The sequence below is a fragment of the Triticum urartu genome, chromosome 7A, assembly GCF_056163025.1.
Source record: "Triticum urartu cultivar PI428250 chromosome 7A, HENAU_Tu73, whole genome shotgun sequence".
Classification (NCBI taxonomy): Eukaryota; Viridiplantae; Streptophyta; class Magnoliopsida; order Poales; family Poaceae; genus Triticum; species Triticum urartu.
The window spans coordinates 710844486-710858447 of NC_141879.1; the positions used below are offsets into that span (position 1 = coordinate 710844486).

Below are 13962 nucleotides of genomic sequence, written 5' to 3' on the forward strand. Positions count from 1 at the left end.
GGCAGCTCCGTTGTGACATGGAGAATGAGAAGACGGTCCGCAACGGCCATCTCGGCCGCATCACTCAGGACCACCACCACCAGTGTCACCTCACCCAAGTTGCGCGTTGGCACTCCCACTGGCGGAGGCGCCACCGTGTCCTCTACGACCCGTGCTTCATGTTGCCGACGCACAATCAAGAACCATATGAGATATCGTCCCCTCATGGCCTCACAAGCCACAACCTCCTCCCCAGCAGGAACAAGAGCGTTCTCGCCGGCCGAATCAGCGTCTTATTGCATGCCAAAACCAAGCCGATCACGCAGGAGGCCAGGCCACTCCATGGAAAGATGGGTCGACATGGGAAGGAGACATGCCTCGTTACCTAGGGAAGCCGAGGAGGAAGGTGCAGGTGCAGCGAGAAAATGACTTCCTCTCTTACGGGAGATCTTGGGCGGTATTAACTAATATGTATACGATTATGTGGTAACTAATTGTGAGCCAATGTAAACGAGACAACCATATCATTTTCAAGCTGGAGGCAATCCGCGAACCAAACACCTCCTTAGATGTACAAGTGCACCTCTAAGAATTTGGGGATATCCTGGTGAGGATTTTTTAGCAGAAAAACAAAGTAGAAGGCAGCTTTACTTTTTTCTTTTTTGAGGACAACCTATTGGTCGATAGAAACTATCACAGGAATGTTTGCTTGTGCAGGAGGAGATCCCAGCCACAAGTAGCGCCCCAAATTAAGAGCAAAAAACCTAGCAAGGTTGTGAGAATCAACATTTGTGCTCCTAGATTCAAACATGAAATCACAATGAATAAAACAAGACTGCCTAGTGATAAAAGCTCCTGATTTATAGCTCCTGTTTCTCCCTACGCCTTCTTATATCTGACATGGCATTCAAGCAGTCCGAGACAACCGACAGCTTCTGACAATTCAAATTTTGACAATCCCTATCGGAGGCACCTTCCATACCGGGTGTTGGACTTGTTGAGTTGCTCCTCTTCTCACTCTTCCTGATATCATTAGCCGGCAAAGAATGTAAAGCCAGCCGCCAAAACTATATTGTGGCAATCTACTGTACATTGCTTGTTGATGAATTTGGCCTTATTATCTGCCCCCTCTTTTTTAAAATACAAGGTGTATTGATTTGTTTAAAATCAAATGTTTTTATGCCTGCCCAAGTTTGTAGCAAAATATATTATAATCTACAAAACTAAATATAAAATATAAATAAAATTGTTTTTATCTACAATGATAATTTTCCTCTATAAACTTTGTCATAGTTCAAGAGGTTGGACTTTAGAACTCGACATCAGCCCACTGGATTTAAGTACACACAAAGCGCAATACTTGTGGCAAGCTGCTATTTGCAATGTGTAATAACACGAGCACACTGTAATACTTCATACACATGAGTCTCTGAATACACAATTGACAATTTCCTTTCCCTTCGATCCTTGGCAGCACATTTAAGTAAATACATTGCTTTTGTGAGGCACAAACAGAATCAGCCTGATTAGAATGAATTGCGGTTGAAAATGACAAAACTACTCAAAACTGGGATGCTCAGAGACAAAAATCAAGAGCGATTAGCCTGGTAAAAATCGCCAGCGCTAAGGAAAATATGCTTCCCTAGCTGCAGATCAATTGGGGGATAGCCTTCGATGCACTTTACCGTAATCTGCAAGAACAAAGTCAAAACATATAAGAGTCAAAGGATACACATCAGCAACATCGTTACAGCGCTGTAGATTCCCTACCTTGCCATTTCCAGTCTGGAATTCATTCTTCAATCTGGAAATGGACCTTGACAACAAATACACTCTTAACGCCTCAACGTGGTCACTGTTGCCTGTTCCATTCAAAGTCAGACATACACATCACTCGCATGACTTCTCGGACAATGCCATGGTATGAAACACCAAATAATAGCAAGTACTCCCTTTAAAATTGCACCCTTGAAAAGAAACAGGGGTATTTATTTACCTGAGGCATAGGAAAGGAGATCAGCTGCAAGCACAGGCATGCATCTTGCAATGTAGATGACAAATGACATGTCATGTACAGTATGAGACTCCTCGCAGATAACGACCTGCAAACCCCACAATGACATTGCAATGGAAAGCGTTACAGCCATTATAAATTACTCCAGCACCAAGGTGCTTGCTATTTTCAGCAAGCCAGTTTGTACATGTATTGGAAAGTTACAAAATAAATGATAAAAATGACAATGTAAACCGAAACTACAGGATAGGATCAAAACGTAACAGCACAAACACTGCCCAGCTGCTTATGCTCTCAAAGTTGGCAAACAATCCAACCTCTGGTTAACTTTGGTGTTTATTATGATGTGAAACTTAATAATTAATTAGGCCAACCACCAGAGTCTGGTAAAGAAGATAGTATTGAGTAAACGTATTAAAGATTTAAAGTGATCGACTAGAATGTGCAATTTAAATTGATTTGATGATGACTGATACAGGTTTTAAAGGTTGAAAAAACCAAGCTCACCATATCTGATGTTGCCGCTGCCTTTGGAACTAGTGAATTACCAAGCACATCCCTAATATACTGATCCTGCACACAATAATAATAGCTTCCATGAAAAAAATGTTCCAGGCTCTGAAACAAGAAACCTTATTTGAAACAATTTGACAGACCTGTGACTGTAAAATTTCTTCAAGTGTATTGCTGTTGTCTACAGACTCGTAGTACACATCAATTAAGTCTGTAGGTTCAAGCTGAGCAGTCTTCCTTAATTTCTGGATTCTGTTTACAACCTGAAAAGGGTTGCTCATGAATTAGGAGACCAGACTGTTGACTGTTCATCAAAACGAAACTAGTGAATTTCCAGCTTGATGTGTGTCAGACAAAATTAGTGAATTTTCAGGCATCTAGAAAATGAACCTATGCGACAGCAGACAGCAAACATCTATTGTAAATTGCAATAGACCAAAGACCAACACAATCTGTGTGTAACACAAACCCAAGAACACCAATCCTATACAAAGGAGAAAAAAGACTACCTCTCGAGCCACTCCAGCTTCAATCAATGATTGATCGGCTCTGAGATCCAAAATGACCAACACATCACCTATAAAAACAAGATATCGATGTTATCCATAGTAACAAAACTATTAGAATGAAGTGGCATATTTATGACGTACCATCTCCCGCGGCATCAATTTCCTTCTCTGATACATCCACAGGACGCTTGAACTGTCGGACCACCTAAAGATACAAAGTTAAGCAGGTAAATTTCGGACATGGTGAAAAGTGATGCAGTGAGTTCAGTGCCAGAACTAAAGTTTAACTTCATGAAGGGTAATGACTCATGAGCTCATGATAATTAAGAAGAAACACATTGTATTATCTTGGCATTCAAGTAATTAGTAATCTTATTTCGCCTCTTACTGAATACAAAATTCAACCAACAGAAGTTTGAGGGAAATGTAACTACACAATATCACAGATGTACTGAAACTTTTCAATTCTCATCTGCTAGGAATAAATCACGTCTTGAAAATGATGACCTGAGACTGGAAGCATGTAATATTACCTTAATATCGTCTAGCGTCAGGCAATGACCAAGGAATGAAATCTCTCCGCTTTGCTCAAAGGCTAAGATTTGCTCCTGGGTCATTTTCTTCACTTCATTTGATACTTTGCCCATGTCCTTTCCTAGTCTTTTACCTAGCACACTGAGAAAACAAAAGGTCCTGAGCAATGTGTAAAAATGGCAACAATTCTTGTGCATTTAGGAATACATACCTAAAATTGGGTTCTGCCCGCAGAGAAGCATACTTCATGGGATCATTACATGGAGTCACAGTCTTAACATTCATCTCCTCCATGACATACTACACAGTAGAAAGTACATAGTTTCAGCACTAAACACTAACACTGGGCAAAGAGAGGCTGCACGTAACGAAAATTAAGCAAGTATTTAAGGCAGTTCCATAATTTCAGAACAAAAAAGGATTACACGTATATCTCGGAGTTTTGGCTTTATGAACAAACCTCTTTCAGTTTTCCAGTGATGTCTTCAAGAAATTCACTGTCAGGGTGAACAACCACCATCTCCCTGAGATTTTAAATTGGTTAAGCAATGATAGTACGATGCCAAACAGAACATGTTTTTTACTCCCTCCGTTCCTAAATATTTGTCTTTCTAGACATTTCAAATGGACTACCACATACGGATGTATGTAGACATATTTTAGATGTAGATTCACTCATTTTGCTCCGTATGTAGTCACTTGTTAAAATATCTAGAAAGACAAATATTTAGGAACGGAGGGAGTAGAATACATATTGAATAATAAACTGAATTGCAACTTGGACCATCTGATATTGACACACACATACATTATTCTTCGAGTTGCTATATTAACAATGCTATGACAACTAACACAGGTATTCTTCAGCTTGGAAATACAAGGGGATTCAAAAACACAACTAAAACTGCACATGCTATGACAACTACCACATCCAAAAAGATAACATAGACTTATATTGTTGAGAAGACAAAAAGCTAATACCAAAATATGTACACAAGGAAAAAAATCCTTGAAATTATTTTTTATCATTACATTGCAGCAATCTGCAGGAAAGTACAGATGGCATAATACAATGCCAACAACCTAACCTGAATGTCCCTACATACAAACAGTTGCAGAAAATTAAATCATGCAAATGGAGTCAAGACCTACTTCAGTGGTGTTTTGAGAGCTTTGCTGTGCCGTTCCCGAATATTGCGCGCAAGATCAATGATGGTCATCATCCTAGTTACACTTCGCTCAACACGCTCATCTCTCTGATCATGTAGGGAAACAAACAGAAAATGAGCTTAAATAACTCTGATATAAGAAAACAAAGTACTTTCCCCATTTCTAGTTATAGGGCATATTTTGGTAGAGCACACAGAATAAGAACCCTCCAGTACCCTTTAAATATGATATGAGCTGTGCATGCAATGAAAGCTTGGGACATGCAGTGTGCAAATGGGAGAGAGAGAGAGATGATGGGAGAGTTGTTGAGACATCTATGCTCTATGCATGTTGTAGGACAGTGAGGGAGAGCATTAGAGGGTGATATGGGTAAATAAAGCTTTATAGCTTCGTTGGTCCTTGTGTTCACCTTATATAGTGAAAAATACAGAAGGAAACTACGCGCAGTGTAAAAGGAGTTGGAAGGAGTGAAGACTGTTTGGTGAGAAAATTTTACCTCCCCAGTTGTGGAAGGGAAACTGCAAAAATGAATGCTCTGCTCTGATTTACTTGACGCTTTCCGCAGATTTTGGTAAAGAACTTCAGTAAAGAAGGGCGTAAATGGAGCCATCGCCACACAAGTAGTTACAAGTGCCTACACAATTCATGGTTAAGATGCCTTAGAGAACCGTAGAGAAAAACAACAAAAGGTGCATTTTGCATTAGCAGTAATCAACAGGAACAAAATCATCAGAACACCATCTGCAGACTAGTCAGTAGAACACCTTAAGAGGTTTTAATATATGAATACGGCACTGAAGGATAAAAATTCCACCACTGCATCAATTGCAATAGTCAATCAAAAAGCAGTCAAAACTGTATATTGCTATATTTACTTACATGGTAGAGAGTTGAAAGAGAAATTTTGCAGTCTTCTTCTCCAGTACGTCCTTTTAACCGTTTGCGGTTGAAGCGCACATATATATTGGTAAGATTGTCAATGTATTTTACCAAATATGGCACAACCTGAAGGGATAAAGTAGCTATCAAATTTGGCCATAGCATGGGAAGATGAAAACATGACCAAGTAAAATATCCAGAAAAAACTACCGTGTAAAGCCGATATGCATCCATCTCCTGATGAACAAAGCTAACCAGACTTTCAGTTGCAGAATGTATCCAGTGATCTAATACATTGGATGACTTCCGAAGTGAAGCTTGATCAATTGGAGAAAATGCTGTCAAACCCTCAACTTCAAGCCTCTTTGCGTTTTGGACAAGAAATCTATAAGCATTATACCACGGGAGGAAGACATCTTTCACCTGAAAAAATCAAAATATGTTAAGCGACACAATATACTCTTCATAGAGAAACCATATAACTGGAGCATACGATAATTGACATAATCTACATGCAGACCAGTAGCCTGAACATATTAATACAATGGAGCCTAACATATTGAAAAGACACTTACAACCCCAAAAACACCAATCCTTTTAAATCGTAGAGACTCCGCGCGTACAACTGGAGAATTCACCAAATACAGTCTTAAAGCATCCTGCAAAAAAGGAAATTATAACTCAGACAAATTACACAATCACAAGCCTTGAGACCTCCAAATGCATGTAGGTTCAGACAAAACAGTGATACTGTACACACTAAAGCATCAGTTATGTAAGTGAAAACTGAGCAGCAAGCCAGCAACTGTTGACTTTCAAAGAGACACCACTTACCGCTCCGTATTCATCAATGACTTCCATAGGTGAAGGGTAATTCTGTTTACTCTTGCTCATTTTCTTCCCATCCTCTGCCAAAACAAGACCATTGCATATAAGATTCTTAAAAGCAGGCTTCCCAAATAATGCCGTTGATAACACCATCAAAGTATAAAACCTGCAGGATGAAGTCAAAACATGAATGAGGATGAGATGATAACATGAATGAGCAGCACATGAAGAAAAATATACTACTCAATTAGCTCTCTTTTTTGCGGTGCTGCGTATTTTGTTGGTTTGGGGGGCTAGGTATGGCTATGCTGTGCATTTTTTGGGCTGGTCTTGAAATTTTATCTTTGCCAAATTAATCTGAATATTCCATGTTGTTTTGATGCCCGAACAAGATTTTGATCACATGAGTGGTGAACATAAGGACTGGAATGAATATTAAAGGCCCTTAAAAATTGTATTCATTAACAAGAACATGGTAACAATAACTGTAAATCAAAAGATTCTGAAGGGAGTAACAAACCATCCACGTGTTTGGTCCAAACCCTCGGCCACAAAGTTGCCAGGGAAATTCTTCTCAAATAGTTCACGATTCTCAAATGGATAATGAATGTAGGCATATGGCATGGACCCACTCTCAAACCAGCAGTCAAAAACCTGAAGACATCACAACCGTTGCTGAATGAGAACCAGTAAAAATGAAATCATTGATATGCAGTCCCAAACATTCACATATATGACAGTTGACAAGTAAACTCATAATCTTGGAATGAATAAGCAGCAATAGAAAATAATCATAAGAAATGCAATAGAATATTTAGCAACAATAATAAAATAAAAATCTGTAAAATGTGTTGTGTGAGGGTTCACCTAGACATTCCAAAGATATTACTTAATCAAGTCTAAGAAGGTAATCCCATTCCTTGACTGACATATATAATTTATTTTCAAACCCATAAGTTAACATATTATAGTACAGAAATATTAACTAGCATCTAGATGACCTTAAATCTACTATCCATGATCCGCCTTTGTCTCATTCCCTTTTCCCTACAAATCCAGCCTCCCTCTCTCCCTGATACTTCCTCCTAAGCCTCTATTTCTTAATTATACGAGTAAGGACAGAGTTTGACCAAGTTTCTACTGAAACAGATAGAACAAAGTAGGAGTACAACATAAATGTATACGATCAGAAGGTAGGAAAAAGGTACTATGTGTCAATATAAAAGAATATGTACTGGATAACTGAGGCATCCTTATTGTGGGTCGAAATGAACTTACATCCTCAACGCGCTTGAGAACCCCAAACTCTGGTCCTCTGCTAGAAGGAATTGTAATATCATCAACATGATGGCGGTGAAGATCGTTAACCTGAGCACACACAAAATAAGAATGCTTCCAGGAAGTTCGCTATTGTTTCAATTTTTCAATTAAAACAGAATGAAATCAAAAGAATATTATATTCAGCCACAAATAGCGCAAACATTGAAATTTATCTTGCACAGTAGAGATATTAACCTTGACGCCAGATAATCTTTCAAGTTTCTCAATGGAATCCATAACTACAATTTCTTCACCGTCTTGGCTGATCCACACTGGAAGTGGAGTACCCCAGAATCTACTTCTGCTAACAGCCCAGTCCCTAGCACCTTCTAGCCAGTTATGGAATCTCTTTTCCTGCACACATTCATTGTTAGCAAAGAATTATTGGTCAAACAAACTGTACCACATCATCTTTCATCTTTCATAACTATAGCATGACCTTTCAACCAAATTGGCCTTTCCAAGCAGTTTCATAACATTCAACTAAATTGTATACAAATATTTAGTACAAATACTGGAAACAAGGACTGGCATCAAACTCTGTTCAACCAAATGAAATAAATTTCAAAAGTCACATCACTTACAAAATTTTAGTTTATTTGGTAGAACTAATGAGGGTCAGAGGGTACCCTGAGGGTCATAAATTTGCATCTGTGATCAAATACACGAGGGTAGGGAACAGAAATTGTTATAGCGACAATGCGTGCATTGATGGAACAACCAAGAGAGCTGCAGGTACATATCCAAATGGATATTTAAGCAAATTGGTGGAAAGTGTCAAATTTAGCGGTCATCCCACATGTATGTTAGCATACATGATCAAGTGGCTAAGAAGGGTACATCCATACGACATCTCCGTAACCTGACAGCACTGTCACAGGCTAGAAACAGTAACACACCTTGACATAATCTGGAACCCAGTAGGTCTCCTTGTTGCATTCTAGTAACTGATCCCTGATCTTTTCAACCTTGATAAACCTACAGAAAATCTCTATCAAACCTATACTCAATAAATATGAGTAATGCAATTGGGAAACTGTATTGGGCGTAAAAGCGGAGGAACACAGCTAACAAAAGGTGAACACAGAAGATTCAACAGAAAGCATATCATGTAATGATGAAGTCAGATTTCATAAAGGGATTGCTCCATGTGGTAAGAAGAACGTAAAAAATGGATTCAGGTATCAGGTGTACTTTAGAATTAGGAAAGACAAAGCCTTAGTTGCTAACTTAAAAGCAGGCAGAACAATGAATGTGCGCATTGTGGAAAATAAATTTAGTCAGATCACAATCAAATTTATTTACATCTCACGGAAGAAACTTAAGAAAATAACCGATGATTTGTAGCAAATATAGGCTCATATATACACACATTTGAGGTGAGTTCCCCCATAACAATCTGAATTCTAAGACAAAATAAAAGGCTGCCCCTCCCCAAATAGCATGTGTTTCTTGTGGTGTGTTAGCTCATGTACAACAGAAGTTATCACCACTCAGCACATGGACAAAATAATTTGCACAGTAGTAATAGAAGATGTTTACCAGCTTGGAACAGCCCGGTAAATAAGAGGAGTGCCCGAGCGCCAACAATATGGATAAGAGTGCTCAATGCTCCCTTTGCTAACAAGTCTTCCTTTATCCTGTTCATGTAGATTATCAATTCTAGGGCCAATATAAACTATCCAACTTATGCAATAAACTTAACTGAGGTGCCTTCAAAACAATGCACAGTATTTATCTAAAATAACAAGACAAAATATGTTGACAAAGTAAAGCACGCTCATGCCTGCGGTCTACAGCGTACACTAGTATAGATTGAGATGCTCATGCTATACACCTGATTTCCTTTGCTTGGATCTCTTGGAAGGTTATCCCAATGAGAAATATGATAATACATCAAGATGTATGCACAAGCTTATAAGATTGTAAAATACTACTGTCCAAAACTTTGTAATGATTATTAATGTCTTGTTCAACTAGATTACAACCCAACTCCAAAATATGTATGGCAGTTACCAGTAATGCTAAGCAAGCAACTAAATGCACATGTGTTATTAACAGCTAAGATGCCCATTGAACACTAGAAAAACAACTTACCTTAACAGCATTGATGATATCCTTGTCAGCCTCTTTGACATGTCGCCCTTTGAACTGAGATATCTTCTCAATGAAGTGACCATCATCATCAACAGCAACAACAAGTCCACTAGCCTGGACGGAAGCAGACAACACCAGACAGAAAACAAAGAACATTCAAGTAAGTCCTGATCGCAACAGATTAGACGTGAAAGATGCATGTAACTTTAAATGCTTTTGGTTAAGAAAGGAACACATGGCATTACAATCTAGAAAACTACATTGATCAAACAAATAGTACAAGCGTTAAAAGGCAACCCCTTCAAAAGATCATTAACTAGGCATAACAGGCTGCAAAACAACATGGTAGAAGGCATGCAATAAACAGTGGGGGCACAGCATAGAAGAATAAGATAGATGAATCAGATGACACTATTAAATGCTTGGGAGAACACATAACAATGTTCTTCAAGACAAATTATGGACATTGAGAAATATTGCATTATACACTACCCAATAATTTTGGCATACAAAACAATGTTCTTCCATCCGTTCACTATTATACTCCCTCCGTTCCAAATTACTCGTCGCAGAAATGGATGCATCTAGAACTGAAATACATCTAGATACATTCATACCTGCGACAAGTAATTCGGAACAGAGGGAGTAAGATGTTTTGGATAATTTAATATGGACTACATACGGACTGAAATGAATGAACAAACACACTAAGATGTGTCTATATACATCCGATTCAGAAAAAAGTTAGAACATCTCATAATAAATAGTGAACGGACGGAGCAGTTCACATGGTCTACTATTTTCTCTCAGCCCCCAAGGCCTTAGCAACACAGCATGTTAATTGCACAATACTCAAATAATATCAGAGAACTATTCCAACCTCAATTATCCCAGCACTAAGGCAAACGCGATGATCATCTTCACCAAATGCAGGAGCACAATGGACAACACCGGTTCCACTATCATCAGTCACATAGTTATCGGCAATCACCCTAAAGGCAGTGTCTTGAAACTCCAAGAAAAAATCAAACAGAGGAGTGTATCTGCGACAAGAGAAAACTACAGTAAAGACATAGAAAATCTCTAGATAGGCTATGAAATTCTTGATAAGTGACAATAGAACGGGGAAAAATTGTCGACCAGTATCTATGGACTAGTCAACCAAACCCATATATCAAAATGAAGAAATTTCTAAAGGTTAAACTTGAAAATCCAAAAATAAAGTGGTGTGGATTGTTTAGCTCTGCCATATTAGCACTGAAGTCTGACAAGAACAACATGTGACTACCTAAAGAGCGTTGTTAAGTATTATCTCCGTTCGGAATTATAAGATGTTTTGGATATTTCAATATAGACTACTACGGACTGAAATGAGTGAATAAACACACTAAAACGCGTCTATATACATCCGATTCAGAAAAAAGTTAGAACATCTTATAATTCAGAACGGAGGTAGTAGTTACGAATACCTCCAGGTATTAAAAGCGATAATGTAAAAGTACTTTCCTTATATTACTGATAAACAAATCCCATGGCTAAGAAAGAAATAGAAGATAACTCACTTTAGGCCTACTAGGCTTGAGCCAGGAATCTTTGCCAATAATTCGTATGATTCGGTATCCAAACCACCCTGGACAGCTTCAGCATTGCTTCCCTTAGAAGGTGCTTGTTTCTTTCCAGAAGCTTTGGCTTTAACTGGCAACTGCCCAAGCCTACTTTCTGCAACGATGTATACTGTTCCATTTGACTTGTCCTTAACCTGGCAACACAGTATGCATCCTCAAAACAGAAACAAAAAGCATAGCGCAAGTTGAGAAGAGCCTCAAAAACAGAATTCTCTTGTGCACAATGACTTAAAAGTAATCAGCATACATGGTCACATGGAGCAAAATACACAGACGGTATGACAAATATGCCTTTCATTTGCAACAAACTAGATACAGTTATCACAAAAGGAGATTAATTATATCAATATCACTGTTACAACATAACCCAATTAAGAAGAGTTAAATAGCCTTTGTGTACGAACATTAGGAAAATGTGCAATTGGCATTGCTGGAAGGTATATGCTTCTCAACAATGATACTGTGATAGGAGATATCTAATTTTGTTTTTGGAAATTGCGGCAATATCCAGTTATCCACTATATAAAGACAATAATAGCATGCATTGCACATGCAAGAGCATTGCAGAGACAGAGAACAAGGCATAGCAATTTAAGAATAAGATAAAAGTGAATACTTGCAATCTACCATATATTACATAATATGAAAGCAGCTGATTGACAAGCTCATGTTAGCCTTGCATTATGCCGTAGTTTAGATGAACATCCAAGGTTAATAGCTTGAGGTTCTTTGAGTTAGAAAATTTCTCGGTATCTTCAGTTTTTCATTGCATTTTCTAATTTGTTTTCGGTACAGCTCTGCTCCTTGCACAATGAGGTTTTCAAGTGTGGACTACTGTTAATAGTCAGGAAACTCGACAACAGTCGGTAGCATTACAAATATGAAACAAAATACCCAGAAAAATAGAGGAGCGCTAACCTTGGTATACACAAGATTGGCATTGACACACAATGCTAGGTTGCTTGGGAGTGTCCAAGGCGTTGTAGTCCATGCAACAAGAGCTGCATTGTCCGCATCACCAACGACAGGGAAAGACACCATCACTGCTGGGTCCGGGACAGTCTATGACATGATTAAAGAGATGGTTACTACAAGCTGCAACAACAGAATATGAGCTAAACCAGGAACAAAGTCAATTAATTACTCACCCTATAGTCCAGGCCTGCCTCGAAGTTTGATAGTGCAGTTTTGCAACCTGTGCTGTAAGGCATCACCTGGAACAAGAACAAGAGTTCAGGACGATTTGAATTTGAAGGGATTCCTTACAACCAAATAAGGAAGAAAAAACTATAATCACCAACACTATGTGTGCCTTCCATTTTTCTTCTTTTGGAAAGAATAGGGAGGCAAGTTCTACAGAAACAACACTTGCTTCGCATAAGAGGGAATTTCAACGCAGCAGATACATTCGAATCAATGCACAATTTAATTTGTTAGTGGCAAGTGGCAACCCCGCCCCAAAGGCCCCAAACACACACGACCCCCAACTCACCAGTCATCAGAACAGGAACAGCGTTAACTGTGAAATAAGAAGCAGCTTTTGTCCACCATTTCTAGACATTGGCTAATTAATCTTCTTACCGGCACATAACAGAGATTGCAATGTCATTCACAACAATTGAACGGTTGCAGTGTGGTTCCAATTTCAGACATAGATATCCCCAAATTGAAAGCAAAACTGCCCATTAGTTGCGGTTGAATAGTTCCAAACATTACGAAAATTCCATTTCCATGGAGCCTAAGCTTTGTTCATACCACACTCTAGAAGTCTGGACTCGGAATTATGCAAAGGAAGCACAGATTCAGAGCTAACAAGGGGCGAGTGAGCAAGTGAGTGAGACTCTACCTTGAAGCCCTTGTAGACAAGGTCCTTGTCCCAGAGCTGGCCGAAGACCCACCAGACGCTCTCCATGAAGTTGATGTCCATAGTCTTGTAGTCGGCCTTGAAGTCGATCCACCGGCCCGTGCGCGTGACGACGGCCTCCCACTCGGCGACGTACTTGGTGACGATGCCGCGGCAGGTCTCGTTGTACTTGCCGATGCCGAGGTCGAGCACCTGCTGGCGGTTGGTGATGCCGAGGAGCTTGTCGATCTCGAACTCGACGGGGAGGCCGTGGCAGTCCCACCCGAAGCGCCGCATCACGTGGCGGCCCCGCATCGACTGGTGCCGGGTCACCACGTCCTTGATGGTGCCGGCGAGGATGTGGCCGTAGTGGGGCAGGCCCGTCGCGAAGGGCGGCCCGTCGTAGAAGATGAACTCCTCCCCGCCCTCCGTGCGGCGCAGCTGCTCGTGGAACGCGTCGAGCCGCGCCCACAGCTCGAGGACGCGCTGCTCCTCCAACGGGAAGGAGAAGTCCTTCCCCTCGCACACGTCCTCCATGGTGGCGGCGGCGGCCTCCGCGCCGGCTGCGTCGGCGGCGGGGGCGGGGGCGGCTAGGGTTTGGGGCGACGCGGCGGTGGTGGCGGCGGCGGGAGGGGGGGTGGGGGACGCTTT

The 13962-nt window shown here is 40.1% G+C and overlaps 1 protein-coding gene across 1 annotated transcript; it reads right to left on the reverse strand.

Moving 5' to 3' along the window:
* Positions 1–1339: 1339 nt before the first annotated feature.
* LOC125524901 (tRNA synthetase class I (I, L, M and V) family protein) lies at positions 1340–13962 on the reverse strand. The gene is made up of 27 exons (XM_048689931.2): positions 13315–13962; positions 12617–12682; positions 12387–12530; positions 11406–11602; positions 10724–10886; positions 9844–9957; positions 9289–9386; positions 8646–8724; positions 7942–8100; positions 7705–7794; positions 6947–7080; positions 6433–6592; positions 6174–6257; positions 5809–6021; positions 5599–5724; positions 5216–5353; positions 4702–4805; positions 4010–4073; positions 3761–3849; positions 3549–3690; positions 3157–3220; positions 3016–3083; positions 2650–2769; positions 2501–2566; positions 1976–2081; positions 1750–1841; positions 1340–1670 (listed from the first exon to the last, which is right to left on the reverse strand). Exons 1-27 carry the CDS (start codon positions 13846–13848, stop codon positions 1569–1571), a joined length of 3516 nt encoding a protein of 1171 aa, XP_048545888.1. The 5' UTR covers positions 13849–13962; the 3' UTR covers positions 1340–1568.